The sequence below is a fragment of the Berghia stephanieae genome, chromosome 6, assembly GCF_034508935.2.
Source record: "Berghia stephanieae isolate SIO BIC M18660-M18661 chromosome 6, UCSD_Bste_1.3, whole genome shotgun sequence".
NCBI classification, from domain to species: Eukaryota; Metazoa; Mollusca; class Gastropoda; order Nudibranchia; family Aeolidiidae; genus Berghia; species Berghia stephanieae.
In genome coordinates this window covers 28,829,252-28,854,467 of record NC_088365.1, presented here as the reverse complement: position 1 = coordinate 28,854,467, position 25,216 = coordinate 28,829,252, and the positions used below count along the sequence as shown (strand labels likewise).

The following is a 25,216-nucleotide window of genomic DNA, read 5'->3' as shown; positions in this document are numbered from 1 at the left end:
AATACAGTGCATAACAGAGGGGAAAAAATATCATCTTCCAAAACTATACATAGTTTCCCTCTCAGCCAGGACCAGGACAAAACTAAGTAATCTCATTCCAAGACAAAGACAGAAAGCAAGTTGGAAAACAGATAAAGGGGGATAGAAGACGCAGTAAGTACCTCCTTGCCCACTATGGGAGGTCAAGAACCCCACCCAGCATTTCAAGACAAGACGGAAAGCAAATTGGAAAACAGATATAAGGGGATAGAAGACAGTGCCACCCTGCCCACTATGGGAGGCCAGGAACCCCCCACCCCCTTCTTCCACTCGTTAGAGTTAGATACATTCCGTGATAGGCCATCCCACCGCCCTGTCGGCTAATTCTGTGGGAGGTCTATCCACCAGACACACTCCTTGGGAGGTCACCCCACTTCCATATTAAATAAAAAATACCGTCAATGAGGTAACTTTGCCTCAAAGTGAAACAACCATCCATTTCTCTCTCTCAAAGACGGACTCTAGTCAGGGCTGGGCAAATTTAAGAGTTCTCATTTCAAGAAAAAAAAAAAAAACGAAAAAACAGAAATATGCATGGGATGGGCCAACAAATCTAGGAATAGTGGTGCAGTATGAGAAGCCAAAAGAACTGACACTTGTGACACATTTAGGTTATTTCAATGCCAGGCAAAGTAAAAGGAAGAAAATGGGATAGTTAAAAATGTATGGAATTCCAATAAAAACACCCAAGTAAAAGTTTGTTTGTTTGTTGCTTTAGGTCTCTTCCAACACAATTGAGGTTATATGAGAGACCGCAGAAACAAAAAAACAAGCAATCTAACAAAAATAGTACAAATGTAAATCAAAATCATAACCTAAAGATATCATAAGCTAAATTATAAATAACCAAGAACGAACAGGCAGAAGATTTACAGAAAAAAAAATATCCCCTGTCAAAAATACAATCACAAACCAAAGAAGCAGGATAGGCTAGTAAAGAGAAGAAGAAACGACATCACTATCGGATCGTACACCCATGCGAACATCATAGGTATATGATTCAAGGGTGATGCTCCCATCCAACCACCCGCCAAGTAAAAGTAAGACAAAGGGGAAACGTTTCAAATAGGTAACATATGTAGATTCCAAGAGCATTAGTTTGAGATCGCCTAAAAGTCTCCTCCAGACACCAGCACAGGATCCCACAAAGAGGAGTACACTAAAATGTTTACAGTATATATCAAAAACAGAAAACATAACCAACAATACATAACAGAGAGTCAGAGAGATGATTTACAAGGAAAAAGAACGAATACTAAACACTTGACTGTTTCCCTCTAAGGCAAGGACAAGGACAAGACCTAGCAATCCTACTCAAAGACAAAGACAGAAAGCAACTTGGAAAACAGATGTAAGGGATAAAAGACACATCAAGTGACCTCCTGCCCACCTAGGGAGGTCAAAGGGCCCCACCCACCACGTTTGCCACTGTTCAAAAGGCATTGAATTGATTGAATTATATGAAGAATTGTAGAAAACATTTACACAACGACAGCCAACACCACCAAACGAGATCGGTTATGAATAAATTTAATTAACCACTTTCAAAATTATGCATCAAGACATGTAGCCAACTTTTTATATTTTTTGGGAGGAGGGGGTGGGGGGGGGGGGGGGATTAAATGGGATAAAATAACACAATTTGGTGGCAAAGTGCTCTATAACATTTTAAAAAGTTGAAACTGATCTATAATATTGAAAGAATTGAGATGTGATCCATATCTTTTTTTAAACAGTGCTATGCGATCAAAACAACAACCAAAAATTGCATAGGGATATAACTGGATTTTTGTTTTTAACTATTTTCTGTTTGCTTGTTTTTATGGGTTTTACGGCGCTTGCGACACATTTCAGCGCCAATAAAAAGGAAGAAAATGGGATAGTAACAAAATTCTAGAATTACAAGCAAAGGTACCCAAGAAAAAGAAAGATAAAAGGGACTGGTTTACATAGGGAACAGATGCAGATTCCAAAAGCACACTACTCGGTGTACTCAGTTTGAGATCGCCCAAAAGTCTCATCCAGACAGCAGCAGAGGATCCCACTAAGAGGAATACACTCAAATGTTTACAGAATATATCCAAAACAGAAAACAAAACTAACAATACATAACTAAAAGATGATTAACAATGAAAAAAAAAATCATCTCCCAAAATTAATACTTAACATTTTATTGCTTCCCTCCCAGTTAATGACTCTAGCAAGGGCCAGGACAAATCCAAACAATCCCATTCCAAGACAAAGACAGAAAGCAACTTAGAAAACATTTAGGGGGATAGAAGACACAACAAGTGACCTCCTCCCATGGAGATAAAGATAAAGGGAGTAAATCTGACTCATGAATGAACAACACAAAACAAACGACGTTTCGGCCCTTGGCCAAGGGCCGAAACGTCGTTTGTTTTGTGTTGTTCATTCATGAGTCAGATTTACTCCCTTTATCTTTATCTCCATATATTGACTCCTTTAGGCTCCTCTATTTATTAGTTTTAGACCTCCTCCCACCAAGGGGGGTCAAAAGACTCCAACCAGCTATATTCAGTAGTTAAGTATTTCAGTAAATATAAAATCTGTAAATAGCATAATCTGTTGGAATAAAATGTGACGTATTTTTTATCATTAAAATATTTAAATATGGAAAATACCAGTCGCTTAATTTTGGCAGTTTTTTGCTTCAGAAAATAAAACCTTGCAAAGGAAGTTAGTAAATTCTCTATGTCAAAATGTAAGCATGATGATACTTACATTTTTTACACTGACTTCAAGGCAACACTGACGAAAGCAACCCATGTTTTGCAGTTTAAACCCAACAATTATAAGGATTTGAGGAAAAAGTAAGACAAAGGGGAATGGTTCAAATAGGGAACAGATGTATATTCCAAGAGCACACCATCTATGTACTTAATTTGAGATCACCTAAATGTCTCACCCATACACCAGCACAAGATCCCACTAAGAGGAATACAATCAAATGCTTACATTATACATTAAAAATAACAATACATATCAGAGAGATGATTTACAATGAAAAAAATATCATCTCCTAAAACAATAACTATGCATTTGACTGTTTCCCTCCCAACCAAGCACAACGACCAAGTAATATCATTCCAAGACAAAGACAGAAAGTAAGTTGGAAAACAGATATAGGGGGATAGAAGACACCTTACCCACTATGGGAGGTCAGGAACCCCACCCAGGTGTTAAACCTGTGACTTTCCAGGTGTTAAGTCATTTTATGGTAAAATGTGTTACCACATACTATCAATAGAAGTCATGATTAATCTAAATTTACAGTTATGTAAACACACAAAAAAAACAAATTATAATTTGTAAGTAACGATGAGAGTGTAATAGACTCTCATAAAAATTTTCAAAGGCATTTTATCACATTACCAAAGAGGTTTAGTAGAGATAAACAAAATAGTTATTGGATATCTGTAAGTACAGATTTTGTTTGTTCATACATAAGTTGCAGATGAGCGTTGTTAATCTTAAATAAGATCTTAGTCCAAAGACAAATAATTCATAAATAACACCGGCATTTTTGACAAACTTTGTAAAAATAAATCTGAGATCACTTTCATTCTTGACAAAATAAATAAACAATCTGTCTAATATCATTTTTTTTTTAAAACATCAATAAGCAGAGACAATAGAGGTTTTTAAATTAGATTCATAAACAACAACTTCCTGGAAAGCAGAATTTGGAACACCCAAACAAGTCAATTTTCTATTGCTCCTCTCTCTTTACTCGTGCGTCTATCAGCATATCAGAAAAGGTTTAGAGCACTTATATCATTAATGATGAGAAATATAAAGTATGGAGAAGTGCCAGATGAAAACAAAGAATAAAAACATTAGCGGTGTCAGAGCCCAACTCAGGATCCAACTGACAAGGCAGCCTCCGCATGGCTGAGAGAGAGATCAACGAGTGGTCACACTAGCCAAACGCGTGGCTGGATGATTCAGTGGCTAGTGCGACTGCTCGCTGATCTCTCTCTCTCTCAGCCAGGTGGAGGGTGCTGTGGATCCCAAGTTTCTCTGACACCGCAATGTATTTATTCTCTGTTTTCATCTGGTACTTTTCCATACCCTATATTTCTCTTCATTATAAACATATCACAAAGGTAGTCTGAATGGACATAAATTTGACAACAGGAATTCTAAAAAATCAATTCATTATTTTTTGGCAATATTTTCTGACAATCCTGAGGCATGTTAATACTGATATGAAATATGATCGTTAATATGTATGTCCCACTATGTACTCTTTTCCGCTATGAAAATAATAACAGCTGTGATACGATGGCAGCAAATCAGTTGAGTTACTCAGGAGGTCTAATTTTCTATCTCCAGTCAAGGCGAGCTGAATTTTCTCATGTACTGCTCTAGCACATTTGTTTGGCACTGCAAAACAAACACTTTTTAAATTTAGATTTTTATCCTACACCAGTGCCCGTTTCCAAATTTTTCACTAAAATCTACACATTGATTGTACATTGATTGGTACCCATCATGATTAATAATATAATAAAATATAATATAATATAATAAAATAATATGAAATTGTTAATCTTTACGACTGCCACGTTTTGACTACAAAGATGCCTTCCCAATTCCTTTTTCTTCTGTTTAATATGTCGGCAATTTTTTTAAAGGCATAGAAGAAGAAAAACAAACACAATCATAAACATTATAATCACATAAATTTTGTACCAGGAATGTACCAGTTGTATGCTAAATCGTGCTGCATGGTGAGTGTAAACCACCCAAAAGTCAGCAGGTAACAACAACAAAATGTAAAAGGCTACTGCAACATAATATCCTAATGAACTCCTAGCAAAGGTCACAGTTTGCTACTTGGTATAGTAGCAATAATGTGTGTTTGTAGAGAAAACAGACCACAAAGCTGATGCAAACTTCTGAGCAAAGGGATAAAATAAGTGCACTGGATGCCAGGATAAAGTAATAAACAAAAATGAATAAAACAACTTCAAAAAAGAACAAAATACCAAACACGGAACATTTCGGGTTTACATTCCAAGGTCTTATTACAGAAAGAATGTGCCAAATATTTTTAAATATTACTCTGCCACTGATCTGTTTTTTAAGTAATGCATTTATGTTTTCATTGGCTTTTTGTTGTTGGCTGATAAAGGGTTTGAGCCCGAAACATTCCCTGTTTGGCATTTTCTTCTTGTACAGTCCACAGCATCTGGCAGCTTAGCATGTCAGAATCTTTTAAAGTGTGCAGCGAGCGGAATTTCTTCCCCACAATGATTGTGCTACAAACATGTAGCTTTCGTTCGTTGCCCCCCCCCCCCCCCCCCCCCCCCACACAATTTGACAAAACTTGCGTCCATTTCTGTAAAGTATTTTAACAGCATCAATTACTTCAACAGAAATCAGTCATGCAATGTATTTTTACTAAGGTACTTGTGGCATTAATAACATGATATAAATCTTTATGACTGGTTTCATTGTCAACAAGATGTAATAATTGTAAAATTGTAATATCATCATGATGCCATTATAAAAACGATTAACAATGACTACAGTCTGTTGTGGATTAAAAGATACGTATAATTTTGGCAAATTCAAGATAGGTTATAAAGACTTTTTAAAATATATTTGCGTAAATAGATGTGTGATCTTTAAGTACTTTAAGGGTGAGTTTAAAAAGCGAAAAAAGTAGAAGAAAAAAAGGTCACCCAGATCATAACTTATACCAACTTCATGTAATTGTTAATATCGTATTTTGCTTTTCAAAATGGCATTATTGGATTCAATCTTTGAATTACACCCCCTTTATAAAAATTTTGAAAAATAAGGGAACAACTCTAAAAACAAATAAAAATGAAGGGTACTAAAAAAAACCCATCAAGAATCTGAAAGTTCCAGAATGAGCTCCTGAAAATCTGTGACAAACCATTTGGCACCGTCCTTTACTGCTGGTCTTACTACATTCCCACCATAGCCAATAAAGGCATCCTAGAAAAGAAAAGAAAAAAGGAAAAATGATGAAAAGAATTTTTTTAAACCACATGCACACAAAAAATATCAATTATCAATTTATTTTTATTTTTTTCGTGAGAGACTCTAGTCCTTAATTTACAAGAATTCATGGATTAAAATTTCAAAATTATGTATTTCATATTATTATATCATGTATCATGAAAAAGAGTTATTTAGGTCGACTGACATTTGAATACTCTGTGTATATAAATTTATCCATAATATAGGGAATTGATTATTTCTTTATCAAGCACTATTTTGAATCTACAGAAGTAGCATTTTCCGTTTCATATTCTTTCGTACAGCATAATTTGTACATTAATGACCAAAAAAAAATAAAAAATTAAGAGTACTATCTCTGCCTCAAGACTTGAAATTTAAATATCTAATCTTTGCAAAAACAAAAAACAAAAACAAAAAAAAGAAGCAAAACCTTACACTAATGCTACTTTATGGATAGTGTAATATATATGTGAGGCTGGCTGAGAAAACCCGGGAAGATGCGCAAATTTCATAAATTGAGTTATGCATGCAGTGGTGTAGACCACATTTTCCCGATCATTTACCACTTTAAATTTTCTCTCTATGTCCACCAGGACCAAATTATGAATTTTTTTCTGAATAAAATTTGTTGGTATGGGAAACACTGAAAACAGAGAAAAGTGAGTTTAAACTTTTTCCTTCTATTTCTCATTGAACAAACAAGATTGTCATCAACAGATACTGCAATTTTTTTTTTTTACATTATCAGATAGAATAGATACTCTAGATGAAATGTAATGAAAAATAAAGTATTTACTTTTTTTTAAAGTGTATTTTTTTTCTTAAAGTTCATATGCAAACATTCAGATTTTTCCTCGTTCTGCGAAGAAATCAGACCAAAAAACGAAAAATATTTCTAATTTCTTTAGTTTTGAAGATATTGGCATGATATTTCATACACGTCATGATGAGAAAAAGAAGTTTAAAATTTATTTCAAGACGTTTACAATATATTTCATCAACTGTTAGCAACGTGCTGAGGCCCATAGTTGAGCTAGGCTAGTCAAAAACAAAAGCAGTCGACCATAACAACGACTGGTTTCGTAACTGAAACACTTGAAAGTTAAAGCAGTAAAAAAAAATATAAAGAGATGGCTGTGATGCTTATCTGAATCATCTGGACCATTATCACTGTCTTCCCAGTCTGAAAGACAGAAGTAATCCACTATTTCCTCCTAAGATGAGATTCTGGAGCAAGATTCTCGGAACTGAATGAACCAAGCCAATTGAGGTGCGCTGTAACTTCATCAGTCGCCCTTAAACAAATTGTTGTCCTTAGAGATGTAAATAAATAATGTATAATAATTGAACAGATCAAGGAAATACTGTAAAGGATGTAAATAGTTAATATTCAATAAGATTGTAAATAAATTCAGACAGGCAAAGTTGCATTGAAAGCAGGAGTTGGGAGTCGCATTGAAAACAACGCATGATTGGACATGCCTGCCCAAATTCCTGGAATTTAGACATGTACTGATGCTGTCACTCGCTTATTGTGTGCTGTTTACATGCGCACCTGTTATGAATGAAAAAGCCTTGAGAAAATTCTTTCATTTGATGTATAACATGATAGGGTCGAGTGTGTAAACATGACGATAGTAGGATCCGAAACAGATCAAAGTTTAGCTACAAGTTTTAGATATTTAAATCAGAATTTTGCAACTGACATTTTCAATCTTTATTACAATCATGGATCGATTCTTAAATGGTTTAAGAACCATAATTCGCAAAAAAAAATTAAAAAAAAAAAAAAAATTATTAAAAATTCACATTATCTACGAGTTTGGCTCATATCTCAACAAAAAGTCTTCTTGCAGACATAGAAACAAACACCTTTTATGCAATTATGAACCATCATAACCACGAAGCTGAAGACGTACGATGACAACTGGAAATAAAAATTAATCACAACAATTTAGTTTCACTTTCACTTCCTGAAAAGAGCAAATGCTCGAAACAATATCATAAAAGTTGAACAAAATTATACTTGACATATTTTATAAATAGCTCCTTTATCAAAAGGTTGAGCACTATTATTTCATGGTTTTTGTATTTATAATTTTATACATTTGCTCCAGATCTACATCCCGTCGAGCACTTTATTTTAACCAGAAGTGAATCTCGTAAGTACTAATTTTTTACTACTCGACAAGGAACATCCCGATCACAACTAATAAACAATACCTAAAATCTCTAATTACCAAAACAGAAAAATTTATAAGCAATACCAGATGGCGAGCTTTTTTCTATTTAAACCCAGGAAAAAGTGTTAAAAATTAGGAAACTTTTGGATTTAGATCTACCAGACCAGCCCCAACCATACCTGAACTATGAGAAGTCGAAGACGGAATGAGACATCATCTGAAACATGAAATTTAGGCAAAACCGCAACAGATTCCAAAATAAACAAAAACAAGAGATACAATCAGTAAATCAAGACCTTGACGTTTATGTTGCTGCTGACAAAACCACAAATTTCTACAAACTGCACCCTAAGGAAAACACTAATTTACTTGACAACACCATCCAAGCAGAGTACAGGAAACAAACACCATCTACAACAACTGACACTGCAACAGAAGACAAAAGCATTGACGAAAATCTACAACTAAGCGACAGAATAGACACCACAGCAAAATCAAATGCCACTATTGAAGACCACAAACCCAACTTTCTCAATAACGTCCAATGCTGACTCATCCATGCAAATCACAAAGCGGAAAAATAAGCAAACAGATCTTGGACAGAATCAACACCAAAATCATCAAGGAAACTGAATTCCATCAATGGAATAACACCACCGAAGTTATCAATTGGTATAGAAACATAGAAAACAAACAACAACAAAACGCAATACATAATATGTAATTTCTACCATTCAATTACCAAAACCCTACTTCTCAAAGCACTACAATTCATGAAAACTTTTGACAACGTCACCAAAGAAGAAACCAATATTATCCTGCACTCGAAGTACACATCATTATACAACAATGAAGTAGCATGGAAAAAAAAAACCAAGAACTTTGATGTCACCATGGGAAGCTACGACGGAGCAGAAACATGCGAGCTCGTCGGACTATGACAATATTCCAATTGATCTTTTGCATAAAAGAAAGACTGGAATTATTTCAAGCTACTAACTTTATATCAGGGATGGCAAATGGTTTTTGAAAAAAAAACAAAAAAACCTGAAAATGAGAGGAGAATCACATCTCACCTAAAAAGAACCTTGTAAATCAGAAAAAACAAACTATCTCTTAACTCTCCCATCTCCTTTGCAAGTGTACAGGGACTTTACTGCATCAATTTCAAAATTATTATTTCTCTCTTGAGAAGAGGGACTTTTGGGGCCTTCTTATTGGAGACAGAAAAAGCTGCTGAGGTGTGAACCGAGGTGTGAAAAAAACGAAAAAGCCGGAGGGAAAAAATGGACATTTGGCATCCCTGATATGTTCCACTATTTACTCTATGTTTCCATCCAGACAGCAGTGACAGCAACAGGACACTGGGTTTGCTTTCATTGTGAAAATGGAAACATGAAATATCAGATTAGGATCAAAATCAAAACCAACCTATAAATAATTAATATGAAGACTTACAGCTGGTGGGACCGTTTCCATGTCTGTAATTCCATCCCCAATAAAAACCATGTTCTGGTAGTTATGCTGCTGTTTTAAACATCGAGCGACTTTAATTTTCCCACCAGTTTCAGATGTAGGTTGGTTCAAGTCAAAACCAGCATAATTTCCATCTGATTGAGAACAAAAAAAAAAAAAAAATAAATAAAATTAAGACTAGAATGTGTTCTCTTCTCCTTCTCATTCCCTTTTGATGTCCCCGACATCTCATGAAAGTTAGTTGGCTAGCATTTCAGCTTAATAGCTTGTGTGTGTTGGGCACGTGACCTCAAGTAGTCGGGAAGAGAGGGCTCTAATAATGACTAATAATAATAAATCTTCATTGTCCTCAAAGAAGTGGCAATTTGTTTTGTTTTTGTTTTTAAGGGTTTTACGGCGCTTGCAACACATTTAGGTTATATCAGCGCCAGTAAAAAGGAAGAAAATGGGAGAGTAAAGTTCTAGAATTACAATTGAAGCACCCAAGAGAAAGTAAGTCAAAGGGGAACTGGGAACAAATAGGGATCAGATGTGGATTCCAAGAGCATACCACCAATGTACTTAGTTGGAGATCACCTATAAGTCTCATCCGGACACAAGAACAAAATCCAAACAAAGAGGAACACACTCAAATGCTTACATTATACATTAAAAATAACAAATATAATAATACATAACAGAGAGATGATTTACAAGGAAAAAAATATCAGCTCCCAAAACAATAACTATGCATTCGACTGTTTCCCTCCCAGCCAGGACTCCGACCAGGGCCAGGAAAAAAAAATCAAGTAATCTCATTCCAAGACAAAGACAGAAAGCATGTTGGAAAACAGACATAGGGGGATAGAAGACACAGTATGTACCTCCCTGCCTGGTAATTTGTCATTTGGTTACACATTTTTAACAATACAATATTGACATAGACACACTCACACAGATTCACACTAGAAACATCGTAGTCATTGAAAAAACAGCACCAACAACAACATCACCATCATCATCATCATCATCATCATCATCATCATCATCATCATCGTCATCACAACAACTTTCCTAATATTTTCGTTACAATCCTTCACTTTCACCATTCCCCTATAACACCATCACCATCTTCATCATACTCCATATTATATTATTTCCTGTAACAAGCTATGAGAGGGAATCCTGTGATCCTCTCTCTCTCTCTCTCTCTCTCTCTCTCTCTCTCTCTCTCTCTCTCCTCTCTCTCTCTCTCTCTCTCTTCTCTCTCTCCTCTCATCTCTCTATCTATCTATCTATCATCTATCTCTATCTCTCTCTGTTCTTTCACGCTTATGTCAGAAATAGTAATATCTTCATATTATATACATAACTTGCAATTTTGTTATAGTAAAGTTACATAAAATGAGATAATGAGATTTGCACATCAAATTTCCTCCCTCTTTCCTTTCTAAGGGTAAGAATCTTGTCCTTTCTCTCCCCCCCCCCCCCCCCTCCCCCCCCCCCCCCCTCTCTCTCTCTCTCTCTCTCTCTGTCTCTCTCTCTCTATCTATCTATCTCCACCCTCTCTCTTCCCCCTCTCACTATCTCACTTTCTCTACACCCCCCCCCCTCTTTCTTTCTCTTTCTCTTTCTCTCTCTCTCTCTCTCTCTCTCTCTCTCTCTCTCTCTCTCTCTCTCTCTCTATCTATCTCTATCTCTCTCTGTTCTTTCACGCTTATGTCAGAAATAGTAATATCTTCATATTATATACATAACTTGCAATTTTGTTATAGTAAAGTTACATAAAATGAGATAATGAGATTTGCACATCAAATTTCCTCCCTCTTTCCTTTCTAAGGGTAAGAATCCTGTCCTTTCTCTCCCCCCCCCCCCCCCCCCCCCCCCCCCCCCTCTCTCTCTCTCTCTCTCTCTCTCTCTCTCTCTCTCTCTCTCTCTCTCTCTCTCTCTCTCTCTCTCTCTCTATCTCCACCCTCTCTCTTCCCCCTCTCACTATCTCACTTTCTCTACCCCCCCCCCCTCTTTCTTTCTCTTTCTCTCTCTCTCTCTCTCTCTCTCTCTATCTATCTATCTATCTCTATCTCTCTCTGTTCTTTCACGCTTATGTCAGAAATAGTAATATCTTCATATTATATACATAACTTGCAATTTTGCTATAGTAAAGTTACATAAAATGAGATAATGAGATTTGCACATCAAATTTCCTCCCTCTTTCCTTTCTAAGGGTAAGAGAATTGTCCTTTCTCCCCCCCCCCCCCCCTCCCCCTCTCTCTCTCTCTCTCTCTCTCTCTATCTCCACCCTCTCTCTTCCCCCTCTCACTATCTCACTTTCTCTACCCCCCTCCCCCCCCCTCTTTCTTCTCTCCCTCTCTCTCTCTCTCTCTCTCTCTCTCTCTCTCTCTCTCTCTCTCTCTCTCTCCCTCTCTCTCCCCTCCTATCTCACTTCCTACCTCCCCCCCCCCTTTTCTCTCTCTCTCTTTCCCTACTCCTCTCCCTCTCCCCCCTCTCTCTCTCTCTCTCTCTCTCTCTCTCTCTCTCTCTCTCTCTCTCTCCCTATCGACTAGGGTTAGAGACAATCTGTTTTGGGATCGTGGATAGCTCATACAGTAGAGTCACGCTCTCCCCGGCGGAGTTGTCGTACCAGTAAGGTTGTGGGTTTAAACCCCCATAACCGCCACGAAATTTTTATTCTCTATTGTCTTCTGGCACTTTCCTACTCATTTCATCTCTTGTTGTTATCGACATAAGTACAGGTACATTTGGCTTGCTCAATTTCCAAGCTTTCATCATGCTCCACATAGTTAACAATGCTTTGTATATGATATCAGCAGGCAATAATATGTTACCAAATGACCATTTCTTACAGCACAAATCGCCTTCTGAGCCTTTTTTGCATTGACACTCTTACAATGCCAGTCACTGTCTATAGCTATGAATTAATTTACACCCATGTCGAGTGGGGCAATGTTTTTTTTTAAAACGTGTAAACAGGTATTGTGTGTAGAAAGCCTTACTCAAAGACAGAACACTGTGGCCTAACTTTAGTGGTCATCGTCATTTATTGGAACAGCAATGATAACAGTTGACCATCAACACTGCCAGTTCCAATGCTTTAAGAGTAATTGATTCCTATAAATCGTAGATTAGTATGGACAGAATGATTTACCTGAATGAACAAGCAGATAGAACTATATTAAGCAATAGAACACATTGTTTTTCATTTTTTTTAGTATGATATTCAGGCTTTATATATATAAACTTTTGACACAATCAGGCTCACGAAGAAATGGTAGGTCCAAATTTTGGCCATACAGCAAATTTCATATCATTAGCTAGACCTGTCTGCTTTACAGAAGAACGTAATGTAATAATTCAATCGGCATCTAATACACTAGTGAATTGTACTGTGGAAACAAAAGAAGTCAACCAAAACAGTTTTATCCCAATATATTTATAACGAATGAAACACTTGGATTGAATACACAAACTTAAAAAGATTACCTACTTTATTTTTCATACTTGCTTTTTGGTATTTCTTCCATTTTGCTACTAAACAAATATTTACTCAAGAATGGTTGCAATAAAGTAAATAAATACTTAGCATTGTTTTGACGATGCATTCCATCAAAATAATTTTTAAAGAACAAACAACAAAAAACAAACTTGATGAAAAGGAATCTTTTAGCTCATTTTCAAGTCTGACTTGATTCATTCCATTGACTAGTAAGAAGGAATGAAAAGAAGAAGTGGAGAGGTAGATAGAAGAAAAAAACGAATGGTAGGAGGAAGATAGAAAAGAAGAAGAGAAGAAAAAAAAGAAAGAAGAAAGATATGAAGAAGAAGGAAGACAGAAGAAAAGAAGACAAGAAGAATAAGAAGTAGATGAAGAAGAGAAAGGATGAGAAAGAAGAAAGAAGAAGATGAAGAGAAGGTAAGAAGAAAAGAAGAAGAAGAAAAGAAGAGAAGAAGAAGAAGAAGAGAAGAAGAAGAAGAAGAAGAAAAGAAGAGAGAAGAAGAGAAGAAGAAGAAGAAGAAGAAGAAAAGAAGAAGAAGAAGAAGAAGAAGAAGAAGAAGAAGAAGAAGAAGAAGAAGAAGAAGAGAAGAAGAAGAAGAAGAAGAAGAAGAAGAAGAAGAGAAGAAGAAGAAGAAGAAGAAGAGAAGAAGAAGAAGAAGAAGAAGAAGAAGAAGAAGAAGAAGAAGAAGAAGAAGAGAAGAAGAAGAAGAAGAAGAAGAAGAAGAAGAAGAAGAAGAAGAAGAAGAAGAAGAAGAAGAAGAAGAAGAAGAAGAAGAAGAAGAAGAAGAAGAAGAAGAAGAAGAAGAGAAGAAGAAGAAGAAGAAGAAGAAGAAGAAGAAGAAGAAGAAGAAGAAGAAGAAGAAGAAGAAGAAGAAGAAGAAGAAGAAGAAGAAAGAAGAAGAAAGAAGAGAAGAAGAAGAAGAAGAAGAAGAAGAAGAAGAAGAAGAAGAAAGAAGAAGAAGAAGAAGAAGAAAGAAGAAGAAGAAGAAGAAGAAAGAAGAAGAAGAAGAAGAAGAAGAAGAAGAAGAAGAAAAAAGAAGAAGAAGAAGAAGAAGAAGAAGAAGAGAGAAGAAGAAGAAGAAGAAAGAAGAGAAGAAGAAGAAGAAGAAGAAGAGAAGAAGAGAAGAAGAAGAAGAAGAAGAAGAAGAAGAAGAAGAAGAAAGAAGAAGAAGAAGAAGAAGAAGAAGAAAGAAGAAGAAGAAGAAGAAGAAGAAGAAGAAGAAGAAGAAGAAGAAGAAGAAGAAGAAGAAGAAGAAGAAGAAGAAGAAGAAGAAGAAGAAGAAGAAGAAGAAGAAGAAGAAGAAGAAGAAGAAGAAGAAGAACAAGAACAAGAACAAGAAGAAGAACAAGAAGAAGAAGAAGAACAAGAAGAAGAAGAAGAAGAAGAAAAAGAAGAAGACGAAAGAGGAGTAGAAGGAGGAGGAATAAAAGAAAGAAAAGGAGAAGAAAGAGGAGGGGGAGGAGCAACAAAACTTACCATCATCAAACAGTAATTTGTTGGCAAAAACATTGGACATTGGGATAGCTAGTAAATCAGCCACAGGCTTGATGATAGCCTGAAACCCACCAGACACTAGGTAAACATGTCGATTTGTCGCTTGGAGCAGATGAACCAATTGACTGAAAAAAACAAGGCAGGAGGAGGGGGAGGGAAAAGAGGTGAAATTAAATCTGTTCATAAAAGTTTTCTGATCAGAAATACGGGAAGGAGACCTATAAAATTCTCACTCTCTTTTAACAAGTAAAAGATCCTCTAAAAATAATATTTAAATTACATATTAAAATAATGAAATAATTATTTCAAACCGAAAATAAATTGATTATTTAACTGGGATGATGAAAGAATTGGTGATGTACATAATACATTGGCAATGATTAAGATTATAATAAAGTCAATTGTTATCAAGCCGTTCTCAATCAACTAAACTAATTCTTATAACTTGAATCATTGAATGACTCAGAGAAAAAGTAAACAGAGAAAGAGCATCTCATAGAGCCAGAAAGGAAAGGAATAGGTTCGTTGCCTTGCTGTATGTAGATTGCTGTTCATCGTTGATGACATTGGTGGTAAGGTCATCAAAGTGCTGTTTTCTTCCCTCCAGTCACAACTGCTAATTGTAGTACCATATTTGTGGCTTAGGTTTAACAGACATGTATTTTTACTCAAAATGTTAAAGCACATATTTTACTTGTGACAACCAGTCAGTTTTGTATCAGAGAGAGACTCAAGATATATCTGAAGGTTACAAAGTCACAACATTGCTTAGATCCATTTCTTTAATGAGTTATTCTTGAGAATAAGTCTTTGTTTTCTCTTTAAAAAATCAAAAGATAAAAGCCCAAATAGTCTAATGGCAAATTTACAATGTCCGTGTAAAATTTAAATTAACACGATTTGTAAACCATAAATAGCACACACAAAAACCCCCCCAAAAAACGAGAGTGATACCACCAAAATTCCTTCGTGAGCAGGCGAGGCATCTATGAAGGATACCAACTCTCAGTTGCAATATCATTCCACTAGAAAGAGCTGATCCATCCACCCATTCCCATTTTTAAAAAAAATGTATTAATTGATTACCCGTGGATAACTTGATTATCATCCCTTTTGTCAACAAAAGTAAAGTTTTGATTAGGCTCCAGGTCTAATATGCATACATAACTCTTCAATCTGACTATCGTGCCACTTTTAAATTAGATATCTGAAAAGTTATTGCTACTGGAAACCTGGTACAGATCTCTCCCTTATTCTTATAATCTTTCAACAAATTGCATTGTTAGGAAAATCAAAAGTAGATTTTCATGGCAAAATGAATGAAGAAGTTTGCAATGTGAGTCCGAGTCTTCAGCCACTACCTTTTTCAAAAGAAATATCCCATTGTATAAGATATCCACTTGTATATTTCAGGACTTTATAAATTCACAGGAAGAAAGTTCCAGTTCCCTAAACAGTAGACTAGATATTTGTGAAAAATGGGTGTGATGTCCAATGAATTGAAGATGGACTCTTTAAAGAAAAATTATTATATTGAAAAAAAAAAGAAAGAAAGAAACGAAAAAACTAACAAAAAAACAACACTAGGCCATTTTGAATTTAATCACACTACCCAGTCACTACTTCATGAGTCTTAGTCTTTGGACCTGTGGACAGTGTTGAGAATAGACTAACCTTATTCCTGGTGAAAGGAATGGTACAGTAGAAGTAACAAACAGTTGCAACTGAGATGATGAAGGCTTGACAATGTCTAACCGTTGTTTTAAAGCTTCTCTGAACGGGAGAGCACCCCCCATTGCCTTGGAAGTTCTGAAAATATTTGAAAGTCAAGGAATGATTGGGGTGAAAGTTAGGTCAAGATACAAAAGTCAAATTATCCTGCAATTTAATTGACTGATGATTATATATCTCAAATCAAAAGTCGCATTACAACACAAATCCGTTTTGACAGTTACCATATTTCACTAGAGTACTGTGGCAACAAGGAAATTACGTAAATGTAGATTTAAACAAGTTTCATCAATCATAAATCTTTTTTTTTAATTTGTTCCTTTTTGAGACAGCAATAAAATTTTCATTTTGTAATGTGTAATCTTACTAACATTTGTTGACTCAGACAGCTCTTTACGTTCCTCAATTTACTTATTCCTTTGAACTCCCTCTAGAGCACATGCTTCCACTTGGGACCTTCTTTGCTTCACCCCAAGTCATGGTGGTCTTCAGGTTGTTGTCCAAAGTATACTATCAAGTTGTTGATAGGTGACCTTTATTCCACTGGCCTTGAGGGTTCCATTCCAATGATTTCTTTGTGATGTTGCCATCTCCCCTCCTCAAAGTCTGCCGAATCCCTTTCCATTTCCTTGATTGTATTGAGATGTGATTGAAAGCTTCTGTTTACATCGTTCCCATGGGTGATATTTAAGAAGACATAATCTTTCCATCTGATGTTCAGAATTTATCAGAGTGTTGATGAAGACCTGCAGTTTATGTTCCAGGCCTTTATGTTGACCCCATTGTACTGCTCCACACTGCTATTGAAAATTTTGTATTGGTATGGATGTACTAGATGCATTTTTTTTCCCTTGATGGTTTTAGCATTGCAAATGAATGCCTGTCTAGCTTTAGTAATCCTGGAGAGGATGTCAGCATCTGATCCTCCATTGTTGTCTATTCTGCTCCCTAGATAAGTCAATAAGTCAATAAGTAAATTGGGTGACATCTTCCAATTCATGTTTTTGTTTTTGATTTGGATTCTTGTGGTTTTTGTATTCTCGGCCAGTTGATTTAGCTATTGCTAAATCATCAAGATCCATATTGAAGGTCAAATTTATGCTGCCTACAGTTAAGTTTTTGTTTTATAATCCACTCAAGAGCAGTGAAAAAATTATTGTTGGGCTCCAGTTTTAACTTGGTTCTGATAAAAAGCTTTTGTGAATGACTTGACATTTAGTGTTTTGAAATAATTTTTGGATTAAGTGTCGAAGAACATTCTATATTGCTTAGCATTCGATCATGTCAAAGGCCTTTCTGAAGTCAATAAAGTTAATAAACGATGGTGATTGCCATTCCTTGGACTGTTCTATAATGATTCAGAATGTAACAATTTGATATATACAAGATCAGCCTAATGGAAATCCCGTTTGGACATCTCTCATATTTGGTTCTAGATCTTTCTTTATTGTGTTAAGGATTATCCTAGAAAAGATCTTACTGGGCAGTGAAAGCAGCTGCATCCTCCTTTCGAAAAACAAAAAAAAATTTAAATTATCATCCCCAACCTTGGTATTTAAGTCTCACTTTCCTCTTTTTTATTATCCAGTGTCGACCTCAATGATGTTGGCTGCCCGCACTCTGCAATGTGGTGACAAATGTCTGCCCATTCCTCACATCTGTTGACGGCATCAAACAGCACTCTGCCATTCATCCCTGTCCATTCCAGGATATTTTTACATAACTGGACCTTGGTCTTCCTCTTCCTCGTCTGCCCTCCATTTTTTCCTGTACTACGGCTTTCATTAGGGTGCATTGGTTTCAACATATATGTGACCAAAAAAAATTAATTTCCTTCTTTTCATGACATTTAGCAGTTCTGGCATGACCTTCAGCTCTTCAAGCATGCTTTTATTCGTTCTTCTTTCCATCCAGCTTCACTTTCCTCTACATACAAAAAATAGGGCTTAAGTCAAGCACAAAAAAACAACTTAACTTTTAATTTCTGCCCACTCCATACACTAATACACAAACGATTGATTGGATAACTGAATTACATACAATAGATGTAGGTAGTGACTTTGAAAGTAGCAAGCATTATCAGTAACACGCTACAGAAACTGTAATAAACTACGGCTCCATTGGCATGATTATTCTTAAGGATTGCTTAGTTTTTCTTTCTTTACTCATTTGCTCTTTTATAAGAATACACCCTCATCTTTAGTTTTTATAAACATGAGAATAAAATTAGTGCTATGGATGTAGTGTGCAGAAAAGAGGTGAATGGAACAGTGAAAATGAAAGGCATAACAGTCCGGCACACTATCATTCACCACATCATAGTTTGTTGTACAACTTCTCATTTTCCTTTTCTGAAATAAAAATGTAAATTTGCAAATAAACTAACTTGATTTAAAAATAAAAACTTACAACATCTTAATTTGTTCACCAACTCCACAAAATTCTGCAAGATCATCCAGGCCTTCGTGTTGTATAACAGTCGAATCAACATCAAAGCAAACACAATCAGCATTCCTCCAGGTCTTCTGTACTTCTTCTAGTGTTGCCATCGTTTGTGAACTAATCTAGTGGGAGATTTTATTGAAGGCATGAGAAATTGTAATGAACATCTTCAAATGATTTAATGTCTTATATATTTATATCCAAAAACAATTGTTCTTCCTACAGAATTTTCAATCCCCAGTTTGTAATCTGATTTTAAATTCTAGGGTTAGCTCTATTTACATAAACCAAGGCAATAGTTAAAAACAATCTAAAGCTGAAACTCTTCTTTATAAAACCTGTACTATATTCGTTTAACATATTACATTAAGAAGTCCAGTCCCAGTGCAGTGGTATCTATTTATAAACACAGTCCTCAGGAATCAAGCAGAGCATGCTTCTAGCCGGATCATGTTTATATGTAGATTCAGATTATTTTGTTAAGTCTGTGTGAAACACTCATGTGTACAGTAAAAATAAATGTTTTTTTCTAATTTCCAAAATATGACATAATGGTATGCACTGGGTTGCAGGCTTGGAACTGCCATTGTCCCATTGTAAAAAGTAATTTTTTAGCTTTTTTTTAAAACTTTTAAATTCAATTTGATTTTAGAGTACACATTATGCCACAATATTTGACAGCATTACGCCTAGGTGTAAAGAAGCTTCTGATTATTAATTGTATGACTTTTGATTGAAAGCAATTGTTTATGATTATGTCATCTTCTATGTATGGGAGCAGGTACTTTGTCCTTAGCAATTAAGTTGAATATAAAGGCTGATGACTATAACACCTTGTTTTTAACCATTTCATCACTGAGAGGTCAACTGTTTTATGCACGGGAATTAATGATGGAATAGTAAGGTGTGAACCTTACATCTCTACAAAGCAATTATGGTATTTTTCCTTATATTAATTTATTCCATTTTCTTTTTGTAATATTTAAGTAATGGAAAATTGAGTGTGCTTATAAACCGAGTACTTTTCGGTGAGTGTGCTTATAAATGGATAAACTCATACAGTGCAACAAGTGTTCGTCAAACACACATTCGACAAATTCACATGTTCAACTAACAAGGACAGAATTCGCAAATTATGCCCTTCTTTGCCTTAGTAAATTTTTCACAGCATCCACGAACGGTCTCACGGTTTCGACGAACTAAACTGAGCGAAGAGGGAAAAAAAAAAGCAGAGCAAGTTGGGTTATGCCGTGGTATTTTTGATCTCATAGTCTGCCACTGAGCAGGAAATTATATATCATAGAACAAGACAATGATCATGAAAAGAAAGTTTATTACTATGAGTTGTATTCAATCACTAAGCCAATGGCTCTATTAATTTTTTTGAGCACCACTAACATCTAAACTTTTCATTTTCGTTTTGTGGTCGCCGTCATATACATTTTTGGTCAGTCTTAAGCAGAGCCATCTTAGAATTTGCCTTTTCATCCGAATCAGGCAGCCCCACAGTTTGTGAGTATTTATCACAATATCTTAATATATTGATTAAGGAATTACTTTGAGTTTGAGATACCAGGCAATGTCATGCATTATTTCCATTCGCCTGTGCTAAAATTTGAGTGATATTCAGAATCTGTTGGTTACCCTACCCCTACCCCTACATTGGACTGTAGAAGGATTGTTGCCTGTCTCACACTAACAGAATATGTAATTTTAAAATAATTTATTTGTGTTATGTTGTTGAAAAAGCTTTTCACTTATACCGCAGTTACTTTGACTGACTTTTGTTACCTCTTCTTCTTCTGGTTAAGGCAGCCAGCGCCATCATGTTGACAATAAATGCTGCTCTGTAGTATACATTAGGTAGATGGATAAGAAGTTTTTGAAAGCTTCCATGTTGGGTGTGTGGACAATTTCTCCTGGGAAGCTGACCAATTCCTTTGCTGTTTTGGGGAAGAAACTCAGTTGTCTGTGAGATGTTTTTGAGGCTGGAATATTATATTCCAGTGGATGTGTTGTATGAGCACTATGTCAGCGGCTCGAAAGTTTAGGCTGAAACTTGGATGTAATGTTAATTTTACTGTATGGTGATATTTGTAAAAGTTAATGAGTCATGACTGTTGTCTATGGGTAATGAGTGGCAGTAATCCAAGGATCTTCATGTCGGTATCCGTTATTTCTTCTATGTAACCTTTGTTTGTGATCCATTTTATCGATCCTCGTTGTACTTTTACGAGGGTGTTAATATCATCCATTGGGTGTGGATACCATACAGAACATGCATACTCCAGTGATAGTCTGCCCATGGCTTTGTAAGCAGCTAATTTTGTGGATTGCTTTCTTGTTTTAATATTTCTTCTTAAAGAGCCAAGGGTCATATTTGCATTGTTTGCGATGTTTTGAAGGTTGCTGTTCCATTTCATATCTGTTGTTTTTGTTACACAGAGATATTTAGTTTGGTTTACTTCTTCCAGCTTCTTTCCGTGCAAGTGGTAATTATGTTGGTAAGTTGTGCAACAGCGAGACATTCACATTACTGAGCACTTGCTGGGGTTGAAAGACATTTTCCACTGCTCCTTCCATGTCACCAACTTGTCGAGGTCTTGATATAATTGAATTTGGTTTGGAGTGCTTTTTTTTTGTGTGTGTGACAAGCTGTATCATCTGTAAAGAGGCCTACAGGTAGATCATTTATAAATATAAGGAACAACAGTGGGCCAAGTACAGAGCCTTGTGGTTTGCCAGACTTAACTGGAATAAAAGGGTATTTTTCTCCATTTACTAAGACAGCTAGTTTACAAGAAACAAGATAACAAGTTGCTGATCCAGGCACTTAATTTTCCTCTTATTCCACAATGTTGGAGCTTTTGTACAAGGAGACTGTGACTGACTTTGACAAATGGTTTGCTGAAATCAAGGACAAGCATATATTCTTGTCCATCTGCATTCATAGTCTGTTATTTCGTCTGTAAGGTCAATGAGCTACATCTCACATTAATCATATTTGCGGAACATGTGCTGTTGTGGAGAAATGAATTTGTTTTGCTCACAGTAGTTTGAGATGCTACTGGCGATGACGTACTCCCAAATCTTACAAGAAATGCAGGTTAATGATATCAGTCAATAATTTTCAATTTTGCTTCTGTCACCCTTATTAAAATTCAAGTTACGCTTACAATTCTCAGTCAGATGGTACAATGCCGGTGTCAAGAGACAACTGATAAATTTTTGTAAGCACTGTAGCCAGTTCGGATGCAAGCTCTTTCAATACATGTGGGGATAAGCCATCTGGGCCAGTTGCTTTTGTGGGGTCATGGTTTTTAACAAGCTTTTGACATTGTTTGTCATGATTATGATATCCTCATATTGTGATGTGGCATCAGGTTGTTTTTTGGCACACCTCACATTGAATTCTTCGACAGTAAAATTCTCATTTGGAGTGAATGCAGACTGGTACTGTTTGTTTAGAATCGTTGCCTTTTTATTATCTTCGGTTCCTCTTTCTCCTAGTGGGACAATCTCGATGTTAACCCTTCGTTTAGATGCCATGAAAGCCCAGAACCCTTTTGTTGTGTGTGGTTTGTCTACAGACTCGTCCGTGATTAAGCCCTCAATGTAGCTCCACTCCAATAATCACTGTGTATTTGCTGTCGTGTTTGCTTTTTGAGTGTTGCATAGTATTCTTTAAGGTCGTCCCTTCCTGTTTGACTCATTTTAGAGTGAATTCGGTTTCTCCTTTTGGAGGCAACATTTCTTTTCCCACCAATTGTCTTGTGCGGTATGAATTGCTGGACATGGTCAAGTAATCCCGATCACAATTCATCCGACATTTTTCTAACATCCGGAATGTCACTGTATGTGTGTGTGTGTGTGTGTGTGTGTGTGTGAAATGGTATCCAGTGGAGTTGAGATAGAGGATCATAGGCCGTCCCAATTGGCGTTTTTATAACATGCCAAAATTCTAGGTTTTTTTTTTTTAAAACTTTGTCTTGCTTCTGTATTTATCTTGCAATGATCAATGGTCTGATATACCAGGGATAACTTCTATAGAAGAAAAAAGCTCCAACTGGTTCGTTACAACAAGATCCAGTACATTGTTTTTCCTGGTTGAATTTTCTACTTTCTGTACAGGTCCTTGGTCGTCTAGAATATCATTAAATTTGTTGTGAAGACCAACCTTTATTCAATGTTTTGTCTGCCAATTCTAGCCATTCTATTATTATAATTATTATTATTATTATTATTATTATTATTATTATTATATTATTATTATTATTATTATTATTATTATTATTATTATTATTATTATTATTATTATTATTATTATTATTATTATTATTATTATTATATTATTATTATTATTATTATTATTATTATTATTATTATTATTATTATATTATTATTAATTATTATTATTATTATTATTATTATTATTATTATTATTAATTATTATTATTATCATTATTATTATTATTATTATTATTATTATTATTATCATTATCATCATTATTATTACTATTAGTATTACTATCATTATTATTATTATTATTATTATTATTATTATTATTATTATTATTATTATATTATTATTATTATTATTATTATTATTATTATTATTATTATTATTATTATTATCATTATCATCATTATTATTACTATTATTATTACTATTATTATTATTATTATCATTACCATTATCATATTATTATTATTATCATCATCATCATCATCATCATTATTATTATCATTAATATTACTACAACTACTACTACTACTACTACTACTACTACTACTACTACTACTACTACTACTACTACTACTACTACTACTATTATTATTATTATTATTATTATTATTATTATTATTATTATTATTATTATTATTATTATTATTATTATCATCATCATTATTATTACCATTATATCATTATTATTATTATTATTATTATTATTATTATTATTATTTTATTATTATTATTATTGTTACTACAACTACAACTAATATTATTATTATTATTATTATTGTTATTATTATTATTATTATTTATTATCATTATTGCTATTATTATTATTGCTACTATTATTATTATTATTATTATTACTAGTTATTATTTTTAATAGAGATAATAGAGGGAATTAAAATGATTATCTTTATTAATCAACATCTAGTTGCAGATTAAAACCAAAACATAAGAACCTGGTCTTTTATTATATAGAGCAACATCCACTAAGCGTGCTCAAAGCGCTTTACGTGCGTAACACGTAGGACGTGACATGACGCCTGTTGGGTGATATTACAGTCTCTCTAACAGAGACAACGTTGTTTACTGTCAGGTATTCATTTTAATTTTACACCTGAGTACGGTGAGAGAATGTGAGTGAAGCGCCTTTTCCAAGGACTCAACTATACCCCGAGCGAGGCTGAAACCCAGGACCTCCGATCCGAAAGCGAGTGGCATACCACATAGCCGCATAATATTATATAAGATTACAATTAAAGCAATCTTAAAAATACCTAATCTCTACAAAAATTGATTGGTCGAATTATATAATGGAGTGGCGCACGGGCGATTGATTTTTATATATCATCGCAACATACGCCTGAATATATCAATAATGAGATAAATTATTGCACCTTACGGTTGATGAATGAGAAAAATAAGTGCCTCAGCGTACGGTCGAATAATGAGAAAAATTAATTATCGCATCCTACGGCCGAATAATGAGAAAAATTATCCGACCGTACGGCGGAATAATGGCAGCCAAAGTTAAAGGCCAAAGGTCATTTTCCTCGTCCTCATTTGTTTTTCTTTTAAAACTGAACATTGCTTTCATACCTGAGTTTTAATTGTTAAATTTGACAGTATACTGAGCTTTGGCGTAACCAGTTTAATTTTCCTCACCGAACTTGCAAAAGTCATGTAACTGATGAACATATATTGAACGGAAAGCAGTTTATCCCTACCCAATGTTTTTATCGAAAGGAAAGAAATTTTTTCACTGTAACAAGAATACCTAATGTTTTTATCGAAAAGAGCTCGCCATGCTGTTACCAACTGCTGTACTACAATACATTGCTCGTAATTTGATTAGAGAATAAAGAGGCGTGGTCCTCGTGTTGTTTCACTACAGCAACAAAGTGACTGTGCTCAACAGTATAATCATTGACTCAGTGACTCTGATTGATGAGCACCAGTGGCGATTGAAACCGGGAATGTAAATACTAGAATTCGAGAATTATTCGAACATAATGTAGACAAGTGGGAATGGGAGGTGAACCAGGGACCAAATAACAGGTGGAGAGCAAACCCAGGAATACCGTTGGGGATTAAACCTG

The 25,216-nt window shown here is 35.0% G+C and overlaps 1 protein-coding gene across 5 annotated transcripts; it reads right to left on the bottom strand.

The window, feature by feature from the left end:
* Positions 1-1,552: 1,552 nt before the first annotated feature.
* LOC144974802 (phosphoserine phosphatase-like) lies at positions 1,553-24,914 on the bottom strand. Of its 5 annotated transcripts, none has more exons than XM_078918088.1 (6): positions 24,845-24,914; positions 18,848-19,002; positions 16,382-16,516; positions 14,690-14,832; positions 9,702-9,853; positions 1,553-6,033 (listed from the first exon to the last, which is right to left on the bottom strand). In XM_078918088.1, exons 2-6 carry the CDS (start codon positions 18,985-18,987, stop codon positions 5,923-5,925), a joined length of 681 nt encoding a protein of 226 aa, XP_078774214.1. In that variant the 5' UTR covers positions 18,988-19,002; positions 24,845-24,914; the 3' UTR covers positions 1,553-5,922. The 5 variants fall into 5 exon arrangements, with proteins under 5 accessions (XP_078774214.1, XP_078774211.1, XP_078774212.1 ...); XM_078918085.1 differs by having other exon boundaries at positions 24,783-24,886; XM_078918086.1 differs by having other exon boundaries at positions 1,553-7,373; positions 24,717-24,876.
* Between the last annotated feature and the right edge of the window lie 302 nt (positions 24,915-25,216).

Bases quoted from the DNA above. Each gene is read 5' to 3' on its own strand.
- LOC144974802 (XM_078918084.1), bottom strand. From the start codon at position 24,815: ATGTTCATCAGTTACATGACTTTTGCAAGTTCGGTGAGGAAAATTAAA. The intron at 16,517-18,847 runs GTAAGTTTTTAT...AAATATTTTCAG, and splicing joins GGTGAACAAATTAAGATGTT to AACTTCCAAGGCAATGGGGG. The intron at 14,833-16,381 runs GTTAGTCTATTC...TGTTTTTTTCAG, and splicing joins TTCCTTTCACCAGGAATAAG to TCAATTGGTTCATCTGCTCC.